The sequence below is a fragment of the Protopterus annectens genome, chromosome 6.part1 (assembly GCF_019279795.1).
Source record: "Protopterus annectens isolate FY-2018-M chromosome 6.part1, PAN1.0, whole genome shotgun sequence".
NCBI classification, from domain to species: domain Eukaryota; kingdom Metazoa; phylum Chordata; order Ceratodontiformes; family Protopteridae; genus Protopterus; species Protopterus annectens.
Window position 1 is genome coordinate 431114169 of NC_056738.1, and position 15385 is coordinate 431129553.

The window sequence follows — 15385 nt, forward strand, 5'->3', positions numbered from 1 at the left end:
GTGGCGCTAGTAATATGGTGGAAGCCATGGACCCTAGAAGCTGCAGAATAGTCTTGGCTTTGACCTTTGTAAGGGGGACACCAAATTTGAAGAACTAGATTCTGTGCCCTTTCGGCAGGAAGACGAGCCAACATGTCTACTATGTCTATCTCTGCGCCTATAAAAATCACAGATTGAGAGAGCAGTAAGGCAGATTTTTCCCAATTTATAGAAATTCCCAGCTGGGCACAAAGCTGAACAGTAGCGTCCCTGGTCTGATGAAGTAGATGCCTAGTGGGGGCAGTCAAGAGCCAGTCGTCCAGATATGGAAATATGTGGAATCCTCGACATCTCAGGTGAGCTGTCACTACTGCCATACATTTGAACACCCTGGGGGCTGTGGTGAGACCAAAGGCCAGGGCACAAAACTGGTAATGACCGTCTCCAAGCCAGAAGCGTAGATGACTCCTCGACACCCTGTCCATTTTTATGAGGTAGTAGGCATCTTGGAGATCTATTGAGCACATCCAATTGTCTTTCCCTAATAACGGGAGTATAGACTGCAGTGTCACCATTCGGAACTTGTCCTTCTTAACGGATTTGTTCAATCTGCTAAGGTCCAGAATGGGCCTCCAGTCCCTTGTACGTTCTGGCACTAAAAAGAACCTGGAATAAGTTCCGGATCCTATTTGGTCCGCTGGGACGGTTTGGATGACTCTTTTTGACAGCAGCTTGTTGAACTCTACAGTTGCCTGATCCCTGTGACTGGGTGTAACATCCGGGATCTTCTTGGGAACAGGTGGAAGAGAAAAGGGTATGACATAACCTCTGGTAATAATTCTTTGCATCCACTTGTCTTGAGTGATACCCAGCCAGGCTTCCGGATACAAAGAAATGCGACTCCCAACAAGCCCCAGAGAAGCAGTCGGGCCCCACATCAGGAGCGCTGGTAAGGCCCCGAAAGGAATCGCAATCTCCCTGGTTTTGTGGACCGCCCCTGCCTCTAAGGTGATGTCTACCATTTCCTCCTCCGGAGGAGTCACCCTGTGCATCCTGGAAAAACCTCTGGGACTTCTTGAACCACATTTTACCGCCCTCCTCTGACACTTAGGGTATGGTCTAGAGGGAACAGTAAAACCTATTGCCATGGCAGAGGTGTTTTTCCTTCTTGCTTGCACTGGGTGAGAGATCGTTCTTTACCTTGGGTCCAAACAATGAGGAAGCGTCGAATGGGGCGTTAGTAAAGGTAGACTTGAATGGTTCCGCAAAGTTATACAAATGCATCCAGGAATGATGCCTTAGGGAAATTCCTAAACCCGCTGCTCTACTATCTCCATCGGCTGCATACGAAATAAGCCGCATGGAAGAGTTGACGATCGACTTCAAAGTGGACAACTGGGCAGAAACCTTGTCAGGGACTCCCTCAGTACATGTACCTTGTAGAGAATCTCCTAACTCTTTAAGGAGATCTCTCTGAAGCATCTTGAAGTGAGTAAGGTAGTTCAGCGATCCAAGGGTAAATGCCGCTGAACTAAAGATACGTTTCCTGTATCTGTCCATCATTCTAGACTCATTCGGCGGATGAAAAGAAGTAGTCCTTCTTAGTGGCCGCCGCCGCCACCACCATGGCATCTACGGGAACACCTTTAGACAAAAAAATCTTTCTCAGGAGGGGCAGAAAGAAACTTATTTGGTCTCCTGGGGACTGGCTTCACGGCATCAGGGTTATCCCACACCTTTCGACTAACTAGCTCCATCAGTTCGTCGAAAGGTGGAGACACCCAAGAGGCTGAAGGTTGAGACCCGAAAGCCTTCAGGTATATGGACTCCTCATCAGAAGGGGTGACAGTGGGCCAACTGCACCTCTGCTTAAGAATTTCCAGGATGCCTATAAAGGAGACATCAGAGGACGACTTGGGGGGGACCCTTCTGACTCCTCGAGGTCAGTCTCAGAGGTCAGAGACTCATCCTGGGAGTCTACATGCTTCCTCTTACATGTTCTCTTCTGCGGGGGCTCTTCAGAAGGACATTCCGGGGAGGTCCCAGAAGAGTAGGGGCCACCAGCCGGTGGCTGCTGAGGGTCTCTGCTGTCCACAGAGGGAGTAGGAGCGGAGAAAGAATTAGGTGCTTTAGGGGAAAGAGTGTTGGTACCTCTGGCAGGAGCTATCAGGACAGCACACTCATCTCGAATACATACCTCCCTGGCTCCGAAGACCTCCCCGGCTCCTACGAGACTGAGGATGCAGTCAGCTCCAGAGCCATCGGCTCCGAGATAGACACAGGGGCTGAACTCACCCTAGCCAATGCGCCAAGAGGAAGACTCGGAACTGAAGAAGTTCGGTTCTAAGCATCCCTGACCGGGGAAGCTTTGGCCCCTAGACACTACGGACGGCGCCAATAGTGTTGGAGTAGAGCTCGGCTCAGAAACAGCCACAGGGGGAGCTGGAACCAAAGGTTCCACCAGTGGTACCAAACACTCCGGCTCCGAAAGAACAGCATGGCTCGGAGGAGGAATGATCGCAGAAGCTGAACAGACCCAAGTGGCTCCAGAACTGACTGGGTCAGAGCCAACAGCAATTTAGGCAAAGCAGATGACTTCAACAGTCTCAGCACTATCTTCTCCACATCTTTTTCCGATAAACTCCTGGAAGACTTGGATGACAGAGTAGGAGAGCAGGATCTCTGAGGTATCGGACATTTTAATATAGCGTAGGCTGGTAGAGGATCCACAGAGTGGCTCCGTGAAATGGTCTCTGTGGTCGGCTCTGAAATACTTTGAACCGACCCTCTAGTCACAGTAGTGCTCTCAATCGGCGCCGAGATCTGTGGAGCCAAAGAGGCAGAAGACTTATCCATTTTCGTGATTTTAAGAGGTGAGACACCAGCCGGTGCAGGGGAGGGCCTCTTAGAGGACTTTTCGTTTTTAGATCCCTGAGATCTAGAAGAGGAGGAAGAGCTAGCTAGATCTTCCTCAAAGGAAGGTTTAATAAGATTTTTTAGGATGAGCTTATTCTTGCGTTCTTGCAACACCCTAGGACTAAACGAGTGGCAAAATATGCAGGTTTCCTGTAAATGGATGGCCCCTAGACAGTAAATGCAGTTACTGTGGCCATCTGTGATGGACATTTTCTATGAGCATTTAATACATTTCTTGAAGCCAGATGGCTTATGGTCCTTACTAACTTTCGACATTCTCACAAAATGCACACAGAAAGAAAAAGGGGGGGGGATCTAGGTCCTCTAATTTCATTCTAAACTACGCTAACTATGCAAAACAACTATGATATAACAGGTTAGTCTAGAAAATACAAAAATGTTGAATAAATGTTGAATAAATTTAAAAAACTTAGCCAGAGCCAAAGAGAAGCACAACCAAACTCCACGCGGCAATCGAGATCTGGGGATTGTACTGGTGCACCATGGGATACCTACCTATCTAGCCACAAGCCAACTAGAAGACTTCCAGCTTGTAAACAGGCAGAGTCGGAGCAGAGGATTGGCTCAGATCCCATATGTAAGAATGAAGGTGAGCTAGGACTGCAGAACATCAATGCCTTTAACAAAAGTCACGGGAACAGCACCAGTAATGGAGTGAAAGAGTAAGAATACTGTTACACAAGTTAAATAACAATCACATGTATAGCTATAGCATGCAAAAACAAAGACTGTTCATACAACAGAATATGTAATCTGGATTGTTTGTCAGAATGAGGTAGTAAATCTCTCAATTATGAAGGGTTACTTAAAGGTTATAATAAAGAAGATAGTGAATTAGAGAAAGGAGGAGGGATTAGCCAGGAGCTATACAGTTGCAGAGCCAGTGACTATTGAGATGCTCTTTAGGGCTATTTTAAAAGAAGAGCGGTTTGGGTTAGTTTGAATGTGTTGAGGAAGAGTGTTCCAGTCCTTAGCTATTTTGTAGGAGTACAGGGAATCACCTTAATAGTTGTGAAGCTGGGTAACTTTTGTTGGATGATCTAAGGGATCTACAAGTAGAGTTGGGTTGTATAAGGTTTGAGAGAGCTGGACAGTTACCGGGGTTGTGAATGACTTTGTGAGTAAAGATAAGTTGGTTTTGTGATAGGAGATTGGGCAGTCCTAGTCAGTTGAGCTGTTGAACAGAGCAGTGGTGTGTTTTATGGGGTCTTATGGCTACAAACTTAGCTATCTTGTAGCACAAGTCTAAGTTGTTTAGGTCAGTCTTACGAAGGATGGTGAAAAGAGTTGAGCAGTAAAGTAGGGAAGACAGCAAGTGTGATCTAGCTGTGGCTACCCTGGCTTTGTGTGCAAGGTAAGGTTTGGCTCTATAGAGGGTGCCAAGTTTGGAGTGTCCTTTTCTGACAGTTAGGGAGATGTATTTATCGAATTTTAGTCTGTTGATTGCGACACCTAGGAGTTTAGTTTGGTCAGTAGGTTCTATTTTAGTACCATTAGAGGAGTGTACAGTGATGGGTGGTAAGTTATGCAGAGACAATTTGTTTGCAAAGATTAACTTGGTTTTGTTTGGGTTAGGAATGCGTTTATGGCTGGAGAGGGAAATCCCAATGTCTTGGAAAGCTGACTGTGTTAGGTGCTGAAGTTGTTGATGGGAGGGGGCTGAGGAGATAACAGAGGAATCATCGGCATATTGGATGATGGTTGCATATTGAGTGGCTGAATATAGATTATTAAAGCTGTTGGGCCCTCAGCATTGGAGTTCGCTCTGGATTTTTTATGTATTTGAAGTTCTTGGTCCGCTGGAGAGTTCATTGCTGATCTGTTGTTTTTTTCCATTTATACATTGGCGTTGGAAAAGCAGGGTTCCACCAAGAAAATAAAAACACTGAAAAAGAAATAAGACTAGAACAATACTGATACAGTAGTAGTTCCAGTCAATATACTTTGTCACCTTGAACGACATTCTTAAAAAGGACAAACAGTGCTGGACACAACAAAATGACTAAACGGTGATGTTTAAACAACTAGCACGTCTTAAATTCATTAGCTCTAAACATTACCGCTTCAACATTCTAGATAAAGTTCTTAAGGAGAGTCACTGGGAGAACAAGGTCCCCAACATCTTACAAGACATTATCAGGAAAGAGAAGCAGAAGTTTAAAGAAACTGCATCTTCGATTCAAACATGCTTCTGTGGGCAGACCTCAGTATCTGCTTTGTATTTCAGGAAAGAAAGACAATGAATGTATTTCTATCTGGAAAGACACTGTTGACAAATGTGAGGCTTGCCTGAAGTATCTATGTCCATTGTTGGTATGCCTCTGGCATTAGAATACAATGGAGACAGTTAAGGATTTACACAAACCTGAACATTGGAGTCTGGTACCTTTACATCACTGATCAATTTACAAATTTCACTGATAGAAATATTACACACCAAAAGAAAGTATAAAATATCATTGCTGAATATGCAAGTATAATTCACCTCAAAATTAATTCAGAGGCAATAGTGGAGGATTTTAATGTTATCATAAAATTGGTAAAGAATATCAACACTGAAACAATGATTAAATGCAGTATACAATCCTTAGAGCAACAGACTCCTAGAAAGACACTGACCCAGAAATAATGCTAAAAGTAAAAGCCAGTAGCAGTGGGTGTGACTGGGAAATTTGCTTTTATGACAGTCTTCAAACACCAAGTAAATGTCTGTAGCTACAGTCCACATCAGCATATGTTTGGTCTGAATCCAAATCTCCCTTTTGTTCCAACTTTAAGTGCCTGCTCCACAACAAGCATGGTAGCGAGAGCGCATACTTCAACATTAAATGCATGAAGCACAGCATTTGTTGACCTATTGCTCAGGCAGAAATTGGGGAGCACTATGGAATCAACTCTATCACAAATAAAAGGCTTGCGATGGCAGACAAAAAGGGTTGGCTGTGCACACTGTAAAGGGATCATTAACATAACTGCCCAAGATGGAACTGTGGTATTTGTAAGTCAAGGTGGCATTTATGCAAGGTTCATCATGGTAAGCTGCATAAAACTGTGACAAAAGGGAAGACCAATATATTAAATCAATAAAAATGATGCAAGAAATGTACTGGGGATGATATTAAAGAATGTAGGAAGAGAAGAAGAAATGGGGGATTCCAAAATAAACAAGTAGAAAATTTTGATACTGATGGAGTGAAACAGCCATAGGAGCTGCAGCGAAGTAAAGGTCAGGCCATAAGACAAAAGAAAGACATTATTAAAATCTTCAGACAGGCTGGTACATACATCTACAGAAGGTACAATAATTGCATATCTTGCATACCCAGATGATAACGAAGACAAAAAAGCGTCTTTTGACACGTCAGGTGTGGACGATACACTACATGAATCAAGAGTGGATAAGATACAGCTTTCTGAACTTGTACATGGAAAGTGATGAGATCCTGTCAGGGGGCATATCATTTGAATAAGCAACACACAATGAAACACAGCTGGAAAGAAAATGTTTTGAAAGCGCTGATAATGTTATCAAACTTTAGCACCATCAGGCTGGTGTGTCCCATCAAAGAAATTCCTAAAGGAATAGCACAGAAAGTACATACGGCAACTAGCAGCTCTGAATAACTTTGCAGAAAATAATTCCAACAGATTCATCAACATGTGGCATAGACTATTTTGTCTCATTTTAGTCATAATTTTGTCAAAAGCAATGAAAAGTTCATTAAATCTGAATTTTTGCAGGGGAATTGAACTATGCTGTAATATTTATGCTTGCCTCCCTCCCTCTTCAGGCTAGATGTGAGGGATGATTACAGAAACTTTAAGTGTGTTTATGGTATGATAAACCAGTACAGAGATGTGCCTGACAATGAAAAACATTAAGTCAAGAGAGACTGCAAACCTGCTATGTTTTACTGTCTGTAGGGGGGTAGACATCATGTGAGTACTTCCTTGCCACATAGATGCCTTTGTACGAGGTAACCTGCAAAGTATTGCCACCTCAATTATTCCCCAACTGGAAGTTACCCTTCAGAGTTGGCCAGGAACAGCACAGTGACTTTTGTTATGTCAGACTAGACTTTGCTACTACTGATTAAAGTGTTAGCTCACTATGAGAAAAAAACAAACAAAAACAATCTTCATTCTAAAATTCTGGAACGATTAAGGACAGTGCAGGGAGATGCCCCTCACTCCAAAGGACACAGACTTACTTGGGTCAAAATAGGAGAAATACTTTGAGTTGCTAGTTCCGCATACAACAAACTATAGTGCACACACTGTTCATGAAACAAATGACTGTTTGGAAAAGCTATTCTACAAAAGTATCTCTACAATGTCAATCCCTGGGGAAGGATGAATCCCTGAAACTGTCTTCAATGGAAACATGCCCGATGATAGCACTCAATATTAGAGTCCTTTGATAGGGGAGCATGGAAAATTTTCACCCCTCTGCTGTCAAAATGAATCATAAGAGTGGTACACAGTAACCTGAAAAGAGAAACACTTGCCAAGTCAGATCATCTTAAAAAGGGACTCTAATACTCCTTAACGTTCAACCGCTTAGCACAAGAATTCAGGGACAAAGCCAAAAAATGAGAAAGGACCACTGGACTCACTATTTTAACCATAGCCTCCAGACAGGCTTTATGTCATGTGAATGGAGAACTGCAATGGTCATCCTTCTACGCAAAGGTAGGCCAGCAATGGACCCCAGGATCTACAAACCCATGTCTGACTAGTCTCGTATGCAAGTCCACGAAAGAAAGAATTATAATGGAAATGATTAATAAGGTCATAGGTCTGGATGGTATAGGTAGAGCCGGATGGGGACACTGGGGGGGTGCTGTGGAGACCTTTTACCGAGGACACCAGTTGACCAAAGGCCAGTCTTGCCAGTCTTGCCAGCATTATCTGCTTCTATAGCACTGAGTATATATTTTTACAGCAGTTCAGACAGTAAATAGCATGCAAGTATCGCTGTGAGGTTGCCTCTAAAGCTTGGACATTCAAATGAATAAATTCCATACGTCTTGAAAACTCAGCTAGTTACCTCTTGCATACACAGACACACCTCCCGTTTCCACACTTTTCAAATCTGCTAACTTACTGCATAAGCAATATAATTATACCTCCGCAGTCTTGTTGACAGCTTCTTCACATCTACTACCCAACAATTTAATAAACCAAGAAAACATTTTATTGCTAAATTACTTGCGACTAGAATAAGAATCTTAGCTTTATCTCAAAGAATACCTTGGGTGCTTTCTCAATCTCTACAAGACACATCCGGCAGTTTCCTGCAACAGAAAGCCTGTCATGGTAGCAAAATCGAGGAATTTGGATTCCAACCTTCTCACAAGCCTGCAACAGAAAGGACACAAGAAGCAAATAAAATTTAGCAAAGCATTCAAAAAAGTACTCTTTCCGATTATAAAACAACTGAATTCACAATTACAAGACCAAATTAGTTTAATGACACAACCAACTTCCTAAGGTGTACAGCACTTGCAAGAATGACCAGTCTTGCATCTGGTTTTTGTGAACCAGTAATATGATTGGTAGAAGAGGGTTCTTGTGTGAAAACTACTACTGTGGGATTGCTCCTAACCTTCCAGACTATTACTAAGCCTGGTTTCAGATCGACCAGATTTGTGGCAAGGTGGTGGGGGAACAGCAGTGTGACCAGAAAGACGTATCCAGGTATAGGGTCAGAATGATGTGGATGCTAGTTTCATCCTGAACCAGGGAGCAATGAGTCATGGGCCATTATGAAAGATGTGGTGGGGTCAAACTAGTGTCAAAATAGAAAGTTCAGTTCTGCTGAAAGGAAGGGAGTCTGAGGGAAATGGGACAAAAAAAATGTTATTTGTTAATGAATACAAGAAAAATTTAAATCTGCATTGAATTATTTTGTTTTTTGTATTCTTTAAAGACAGCTAGATGTAATGACCAGGGTGGGGGTGGAAGTTGTAGCATGGTCCAGGAGAAAATATGCGTTAGTGCTCTTTAAAGGTCCTTGTTGATCAGTAGGTGCAGAAAATTTCCTAGCTAAGGGTGCATTAATTGTGTGAGCATTTAAATACAAGTCCAGTCTTTTGGATGTAACAAATTTAGTTAATGGCAAATGTGTCACCAGGACTTGGCTGAAAGTGGGCTCCAACTCCTGAGAGAGTTCAGGTGAGGGATTTAACTTCCCGTTGAACATAGATTCCACATTCAATCTCTCATTTCGAATCACCCATACTATAGAAAAAGGATACTTGTGTAAAATCTTACCATAAAGACATGGCCTTCTCTTCTCTGTTGCAGTATTGATAACATGAGGGAGTTACCCACTGTAGGGAATGTCAGCCAGTATACATAAAAGTCTTTACTACTGTAGGGTGTGTGGTATGTCATGCGTAGGCTGTGATCAGATGTCGGCCATAACAGTGAAGCATGCATGCAACAACCTCAGAACTAACTGCCCCAGGAGGAATGCCAGCCTAAGGAAGTAGGGTAAGAATCATCCAAGAAGCAAGGCCAGGGGGAACAAGGGAGGGATAGGAATACTGCAACAAAGAGGAGGACATCTATCTTTATGGTAAGATTTTACACAACTATTCTATGTCGTCCTATTCATCTGTTGCACTAGGTCATCCTATTCATCTGTTGCAGTATTCATAACATGAAGAAGAATACCCAAAGCTCATGAAGTAAGGGAGGAAAGAGTAGCCGAGGAGCTTTCCAGGAAGACCTGCATTATGGCTGTGGCAAACCTTGTTACTTGGAAATTGCATCTAATTTATAGTGTTGGTGAAGGTATGGACCGAGATCCATGTAGCTGCTTCAAGAATTGAAGCAGTGTCAAATCCCTTGAAAAATTCCCCAGATGAGGCAATAGCCCTGATGGAATGAGCCCCAACAGGGAATTGGCAAGTCTTACTATGGTGTGTAGCATAACAAAATAGTCGTGGAAATCCAGGAAGAAATATTCTGCTTGGACACAGTCCACCCCAGGGCCCAGGGGTGGTAAGAGAAACAGCTGACCTAACTTTCTAACAGCTTTAGTCTTGTCTAAGTTGCCTGTGGACATCTAAAGTATGGAGGAACCTCTCACTAGAGTTATAGGGAGAAGGGAAAAGGGTAGGCAAGTGTATGGACTGATTTAGGGCAAGGTCATTGACTACCTTAGGCACAAACGAGGGGGGTTGTGCACAAGGAGACCATGTCTTTTTGGAAGACTAGAAAGTCTGGGGATATATTGTAAGGGCCTGTAGCTCAGACACTTGTCTAGCTGAAGTTAAGGCTAGGAGCATCACAGTTTTCCAGGAACAGTACTGAAGAGAAGCTGAGGAAGCTGGCTCAAAGGGTGGGAGAGTCAGCTTTTCCAAAACAAAGTTAAGGTCCCAGGGAAGCGGTACACGTTTCCTGGGAGGTCTAATGTGTAGGATACTTTTGAGAGATTGTTTTGCCTCAAATCTGCTAGCTAAGGAGGGAGATAGAGACAGACAGGCAGATATAGCTGATATATGAGCTTTTACTGAAGAGTGAGCCAAACCAGCACTGAGCAATTCACACAAAAGTTAAAACCAGGGGAATTTCCACTGTTAATGGGTCCTGATTTTGTTTCAGACACCAGATTGAAAAATCTCTTCCATTTTGCCAAGTAAGATTTTCCAGTATTTAGTTTCCTGGCCTCCTGCAGGACTATCAGCACATCCTCAGGGAATAGACATCTGAAAAGATCAGTTATCTATCACTCACAGGGTCAACTGAAGAGTCGACAAGTGGGGATGGATGAGGGGTCCTTTAGTCTTGTATGAGGAGGTCCATTCTGAGGTAAATTGTGGTGATTGCCCTTGGCTAAATGGAGGAGGAGAGAGACTAGTGCTGTCTTGGCTAGAAGGGAGTTACCAGCAAGATTTTTGGTTTGTCCTGCTAAATTTTGGAAAGGACGTTTGGGATGAGGGGAAGGCGAGGAAATCCATATAGAAACATCCCTTTCCAAGAGAAAGGACATCCACTTTCCAGACCAGAGGATGAGGATCTTTGGCACAAAACTGTGGAAGCTGTCTGTTCTTGGGGGAGGCAAAAAGGTCAGTTTGAGGAATACCCCACTGGTGGACAATGTCTAAAAACACATCCTTTTGATGCATTCATTCGTGGGATGATGTTTGGGACCTGCTCGGGTAATCCGCCATGCAGTTTTGTAAAGATGGGATGTACAATGCCTGAAGAGTGACCTGGAATTTTATTGCCATCTCCCAAGCCTGAAGAGCCAGCCTGCATAATCGATAGGATTTGGTCCCTCTCAGTTTGTCCATATACCAGAGGGCGGTCATATTGTCTGCAAACAGCTTTAGAGGCCCTGGTTGGAATAAGGGGTGGAAGGTCTGCATGGCCAATAGCAGTGCCCTCATCTCCCTTATGTTGATGTGTTACTTCAATTGAGAGGGAGACCAGATCCCTTGCATTTTCAGGTGTCCAAAGGTTGCTCCCCAACCTATATCGGAGATATCTGTGCAGATTTCTTGAGGAGCAGGAAGGTGTAAGGGATGTTCTGGGTTGAGTGACACCATGGAGCAGGAAGGTGTAAGAGATGTTCTGGGTTGAGTGACACCATGTATCCAGCACTGAAGTTCCTTCTTCTGACAGGGGATGAGACTAATGGAGAATTCTAGGGGGTGCTGGTCTTGCATCCAAACTGATTTTAGATACAACTGCCATTTTCTCATGGGAGTTTGGCTAAGGGGAGCATGGGAATGGTGGATGCCAGGAGGCCAAAGACCCTGAAGAACTCTCTGGCAGTAATGTGGTGAACCAGCAAAATATTTTGGAAGTAAGAGAGGAGGTTCTGTACCTTTTGTAGGGGTAGAGAGACCTTCATAAGATCTGTTTGTATCTTGTACCCCATGAAGGTTTGATCTTCTGAAGGAGTGAGAACAGACTGCTTTAAATTTATGATGAGCAAAAGACTTTACAGAAGATTTAAGGTAAAGGCAACATTTCATTCCAACTCCTGTATGGAGGTAGCCAGGAGGAGAAAGTCATCCAGATATGGAAAGATGTGTATTCCTTAGAACCTGCAGTGGACAATCATGGGAACAAGCCATTTGGTGAAGACCCTTGGTGTGGTAGAAAGTCCAAAAGGCAAAGGACAGAACTAAAAATGCCATGATGATACAGAAAAGCAAAAAAAAACTTCCTGTGGTTGGGATGGATGGGAATGAGCAGACATGCATTTTCCATTTGTGAAGGCCAACCCACACAGATTCTTAACTTTGAATTAACTTCTGTTCCAGCTTTTTCATTTCCACTTTACTGGAAAAAAAACTTCTAAGCTTGCTTCCCCCTTTCCTGTGGCAGGTCAGATACGGATTTGCTGTGTCCAGGACTGTTTGTGAACTCCTAACCCCCCCCCCCCACTTAACTGGGGTTAAACTATTCCTGGCGCCATAAAGTCTGTTCTTCAAAATTTCCCTTGCAACTAGCCAGTTTTTAGTTTTAGCACTCATGTTTCTTTGATCTCAGCACTTGTTCAGAACTCATTGTAAGCACTAAATAAGTTACAAATTACTACAGCACTCAACTTTCCTCACTTGTCTAGAGGAAACAGTTTTTAGTACTTAATTAATAAGCACCTATTCAGGCATATCTAAAGGTCAGCTCCCGGTGCTTTCTCCTGTCTACCTGATGAATCTGGGCATCTTGGGACAATGCAGCAACTGCCTCATGTACACAGACAACCCTCTCCTCCTACCACCCAACACTACAACCTGTGAGAGATGCACTTATATAGTCAAACTGGAAGCAAAGCTCTCTTCACCAAAGACTGGCCTAGACAGTCAAGAGAAGGTAAACACTTGCACCGCACCACACTCATCACATAGTCCCTCAAAACCTACACCACCAACACACACACACACACAAACACAAAAAACACACCTACATTCACAGAGGCTCTCAGTACAAATCTGCCCAAACAACAGAGACATCCAAAGCAGAAATGCAAGCAACCTCCACCCCTCAACACAACCCAAATGACACATAGCCCACATACAGTGTGCCACTCAACTACAGCCCATAAGGCATAACGTACCCAACACTCTAGTTATAGGTGACTCTATAGTCAGGCACACTGATGTTCCACTCACCAGGCTAAACAAGGAAAAAGTTACTGTCACCTGCCTGTCAGGTGCCAGGATCCGCCACATAACGCACGCACCAAGTACAAATATGACTCTGTCATTGTCCATGTTGGTGTGAATGACCTGAGACGTACCTCCCTGGACTACATGAAGAGAGACATGGAGGAGCTCTCCGATCTTGCAGCCCAAGCCGGTATGACCCTAGCCCTGAGTAGCATCCTGCCATCACACAGAATGACACCACAGTACAAGGACAAAATGATTGACTAACAATTGGCTAAGCTTCCGGTGTCATTCTAAGGGAATCCAGTATCAGTCTGCCTGGAATGACATGATCAACAGACCACGCTGCTTTGCCAGAGATGGCATGCACATGTCGCCCTTGGGATTCCGGATACTGGCAAAGGCTCTTGCCACCCCTATAGTGCCTTTTTTAGGCAAGGTTCAAATGACAAATTCACCACCGTAACAGGTATAAGCAAGCAAAATCTGAGGGTAATGCTACTCAATGCTAGAAGTCTAAACCTCAAAATGCATTCACTCGAGGCATTCCTTAAAATGGAGAACACTGACATCTGTGCAGTGACAGAGACCTGGTTCAAAGCTCCAGAGAGCACCCCTGCATTACCATGTTAGAATTCATACCACACCTTTTGGCCACCAAACCCGGACCGTAACACTAAAGGTGGAGGCGTGTCCATAGTCATTAAGGATATCCACACCTCCAAGCTAGTTGCTCCGCATAATGCATCCGAGATTATCAGAGTTCAACGAACTCTGGGCAAAACCGCAATCCAGATTGTAGCTTGCTACAGACCCCCCACCATGCCCCAGGATTCCCACTCCTCTTTTCTTGATACACTGGAAAATATTAAGGTACAACCCAACACTCTAATAATGGGTGATTTCAACTACCCTACCATTAACTGGGAAAACTACTCATGTACCAACTCTTTTGCTCAACGTTTTCTGGAAATCATCAATTCCAATGCCTTGGATCAACTTATCCACACCCCCACCAGGGGCAGCAATATCCTAGACCTGGTCACCAACATGGATGACCGGTGTTCCACACCAGAGGTCAGCTCCTCATTGGTCAGATCCAACCACAAGCTAATCACCCTAGACATCCACATCCTGCTCCCACCCCCCATTAGGAAAACAACCGTAAAAAATTTCTCCAAAGCCAACTTCACGCTTCTTGAGACAGAAGTGGCAAACTTCACGACACCCATGCAGATGGACAATAGAGGTACGACTGCTGAATCCTACACAAATGCACTTTATAAGCACTTACACGAGTGCATGGATCGTGCTATCCCTAACAGAATCAAGATGCTATCCTCCAAAAAAAGAAAGCCAATCTGGTGGTCTTCTGCCATAAACAAACTCTACAACAGGAGAAAAACTGTTGCAAAAAAGAGTAAAATCCCACGATTGGAGGAACTCCCTGATCAGCCTCAGTAAGAAGCTGAGATCCCTCATAAAATCCTCTAAAGCTAGTTATGAAAACAAAATTGCCCTGACTCTAAAGACAACCACAATGCATTCTATAGCTATGTCAAAAATCTCAATGGCAATACTCAGATCTGCTCTGAGTTACAGCACAATGACACTAAATATACAGAACCAACTGATATTGCCAACATCCTGGCAGATAGGTTCAGTGCTAACTTTACCCCCCTCTCACCCCCCTAAAGGGCCCATCTTTATACTGGAAGAATGCAAAGTTCCTGCAATCACTGCTGCACAGGTAAAAACCTCACTCTCCAAAGCCAAGAACACAGCATCCATGGGACCAGACAACATCCCAGGCTGCCTTCTACATGAACTACAGAATGAACTGGCACTCCACCCAAGTACCATGTTCAATCATAGCCTCACCTCAGGCTTTGTGCCCATTGAATGGTGCACCGTGACAGTTATCCCACTCCACAAAGGGGGGGCCACAACAGACCCCGGGAACTACCGCCCCATTAGCCTGACGAGCCTCGTCTGCAAGGCCATGGAACGTATCATCATGGAACTCATAAACAAAGACATTGGAGATCTCCAAACTCTGGACCCCACACAGTTTGGGTTTGTAAAAGCAGATCATGTCTCCTAAACCTGATAGACTTCTTTGAAGTAGTCACCAAAGCCATAGATGAGGGTAAGGTGGTTCACACAGACTACCTAGATCTCGCCAATTCGTTCATCACCATCCCCCACTCTGGAATTATAGATAAACTCACTAAACTAGGTATAAATCCCTATGTCACAAGATGGGTTGCCAACTGGCTTACTGACAGAACCCACACCGTGCAAGTAGCAAACTCCAAATCAGACTTCAGACCAGT

The 15385-nt window shown here is 43.9% G+C and overlaps 1 protein-coding gene across 1 annotated transcript in view; it reads right to left on the reverse strand.

Moving 5' to 3' along the window:
• Positions 1-15385, reverse strand: part of NDUFS1 (NADH:ubiquinone oxidoreductase core subunit S1) — a 1309138-nt gene that overhangs the window by 1112186 nt on the left and 181567 nt on the right. The window contains exon 4 of the mRNA XM_044075860.1: positions 8170-8277. Within this exon, the coding sequence (XP_043931795.1) occupies positions 8170-8277 (108 nt within the window). The remainder of the gene's footprint in view (positions 1-8169; positions 8278-15385) is intronic.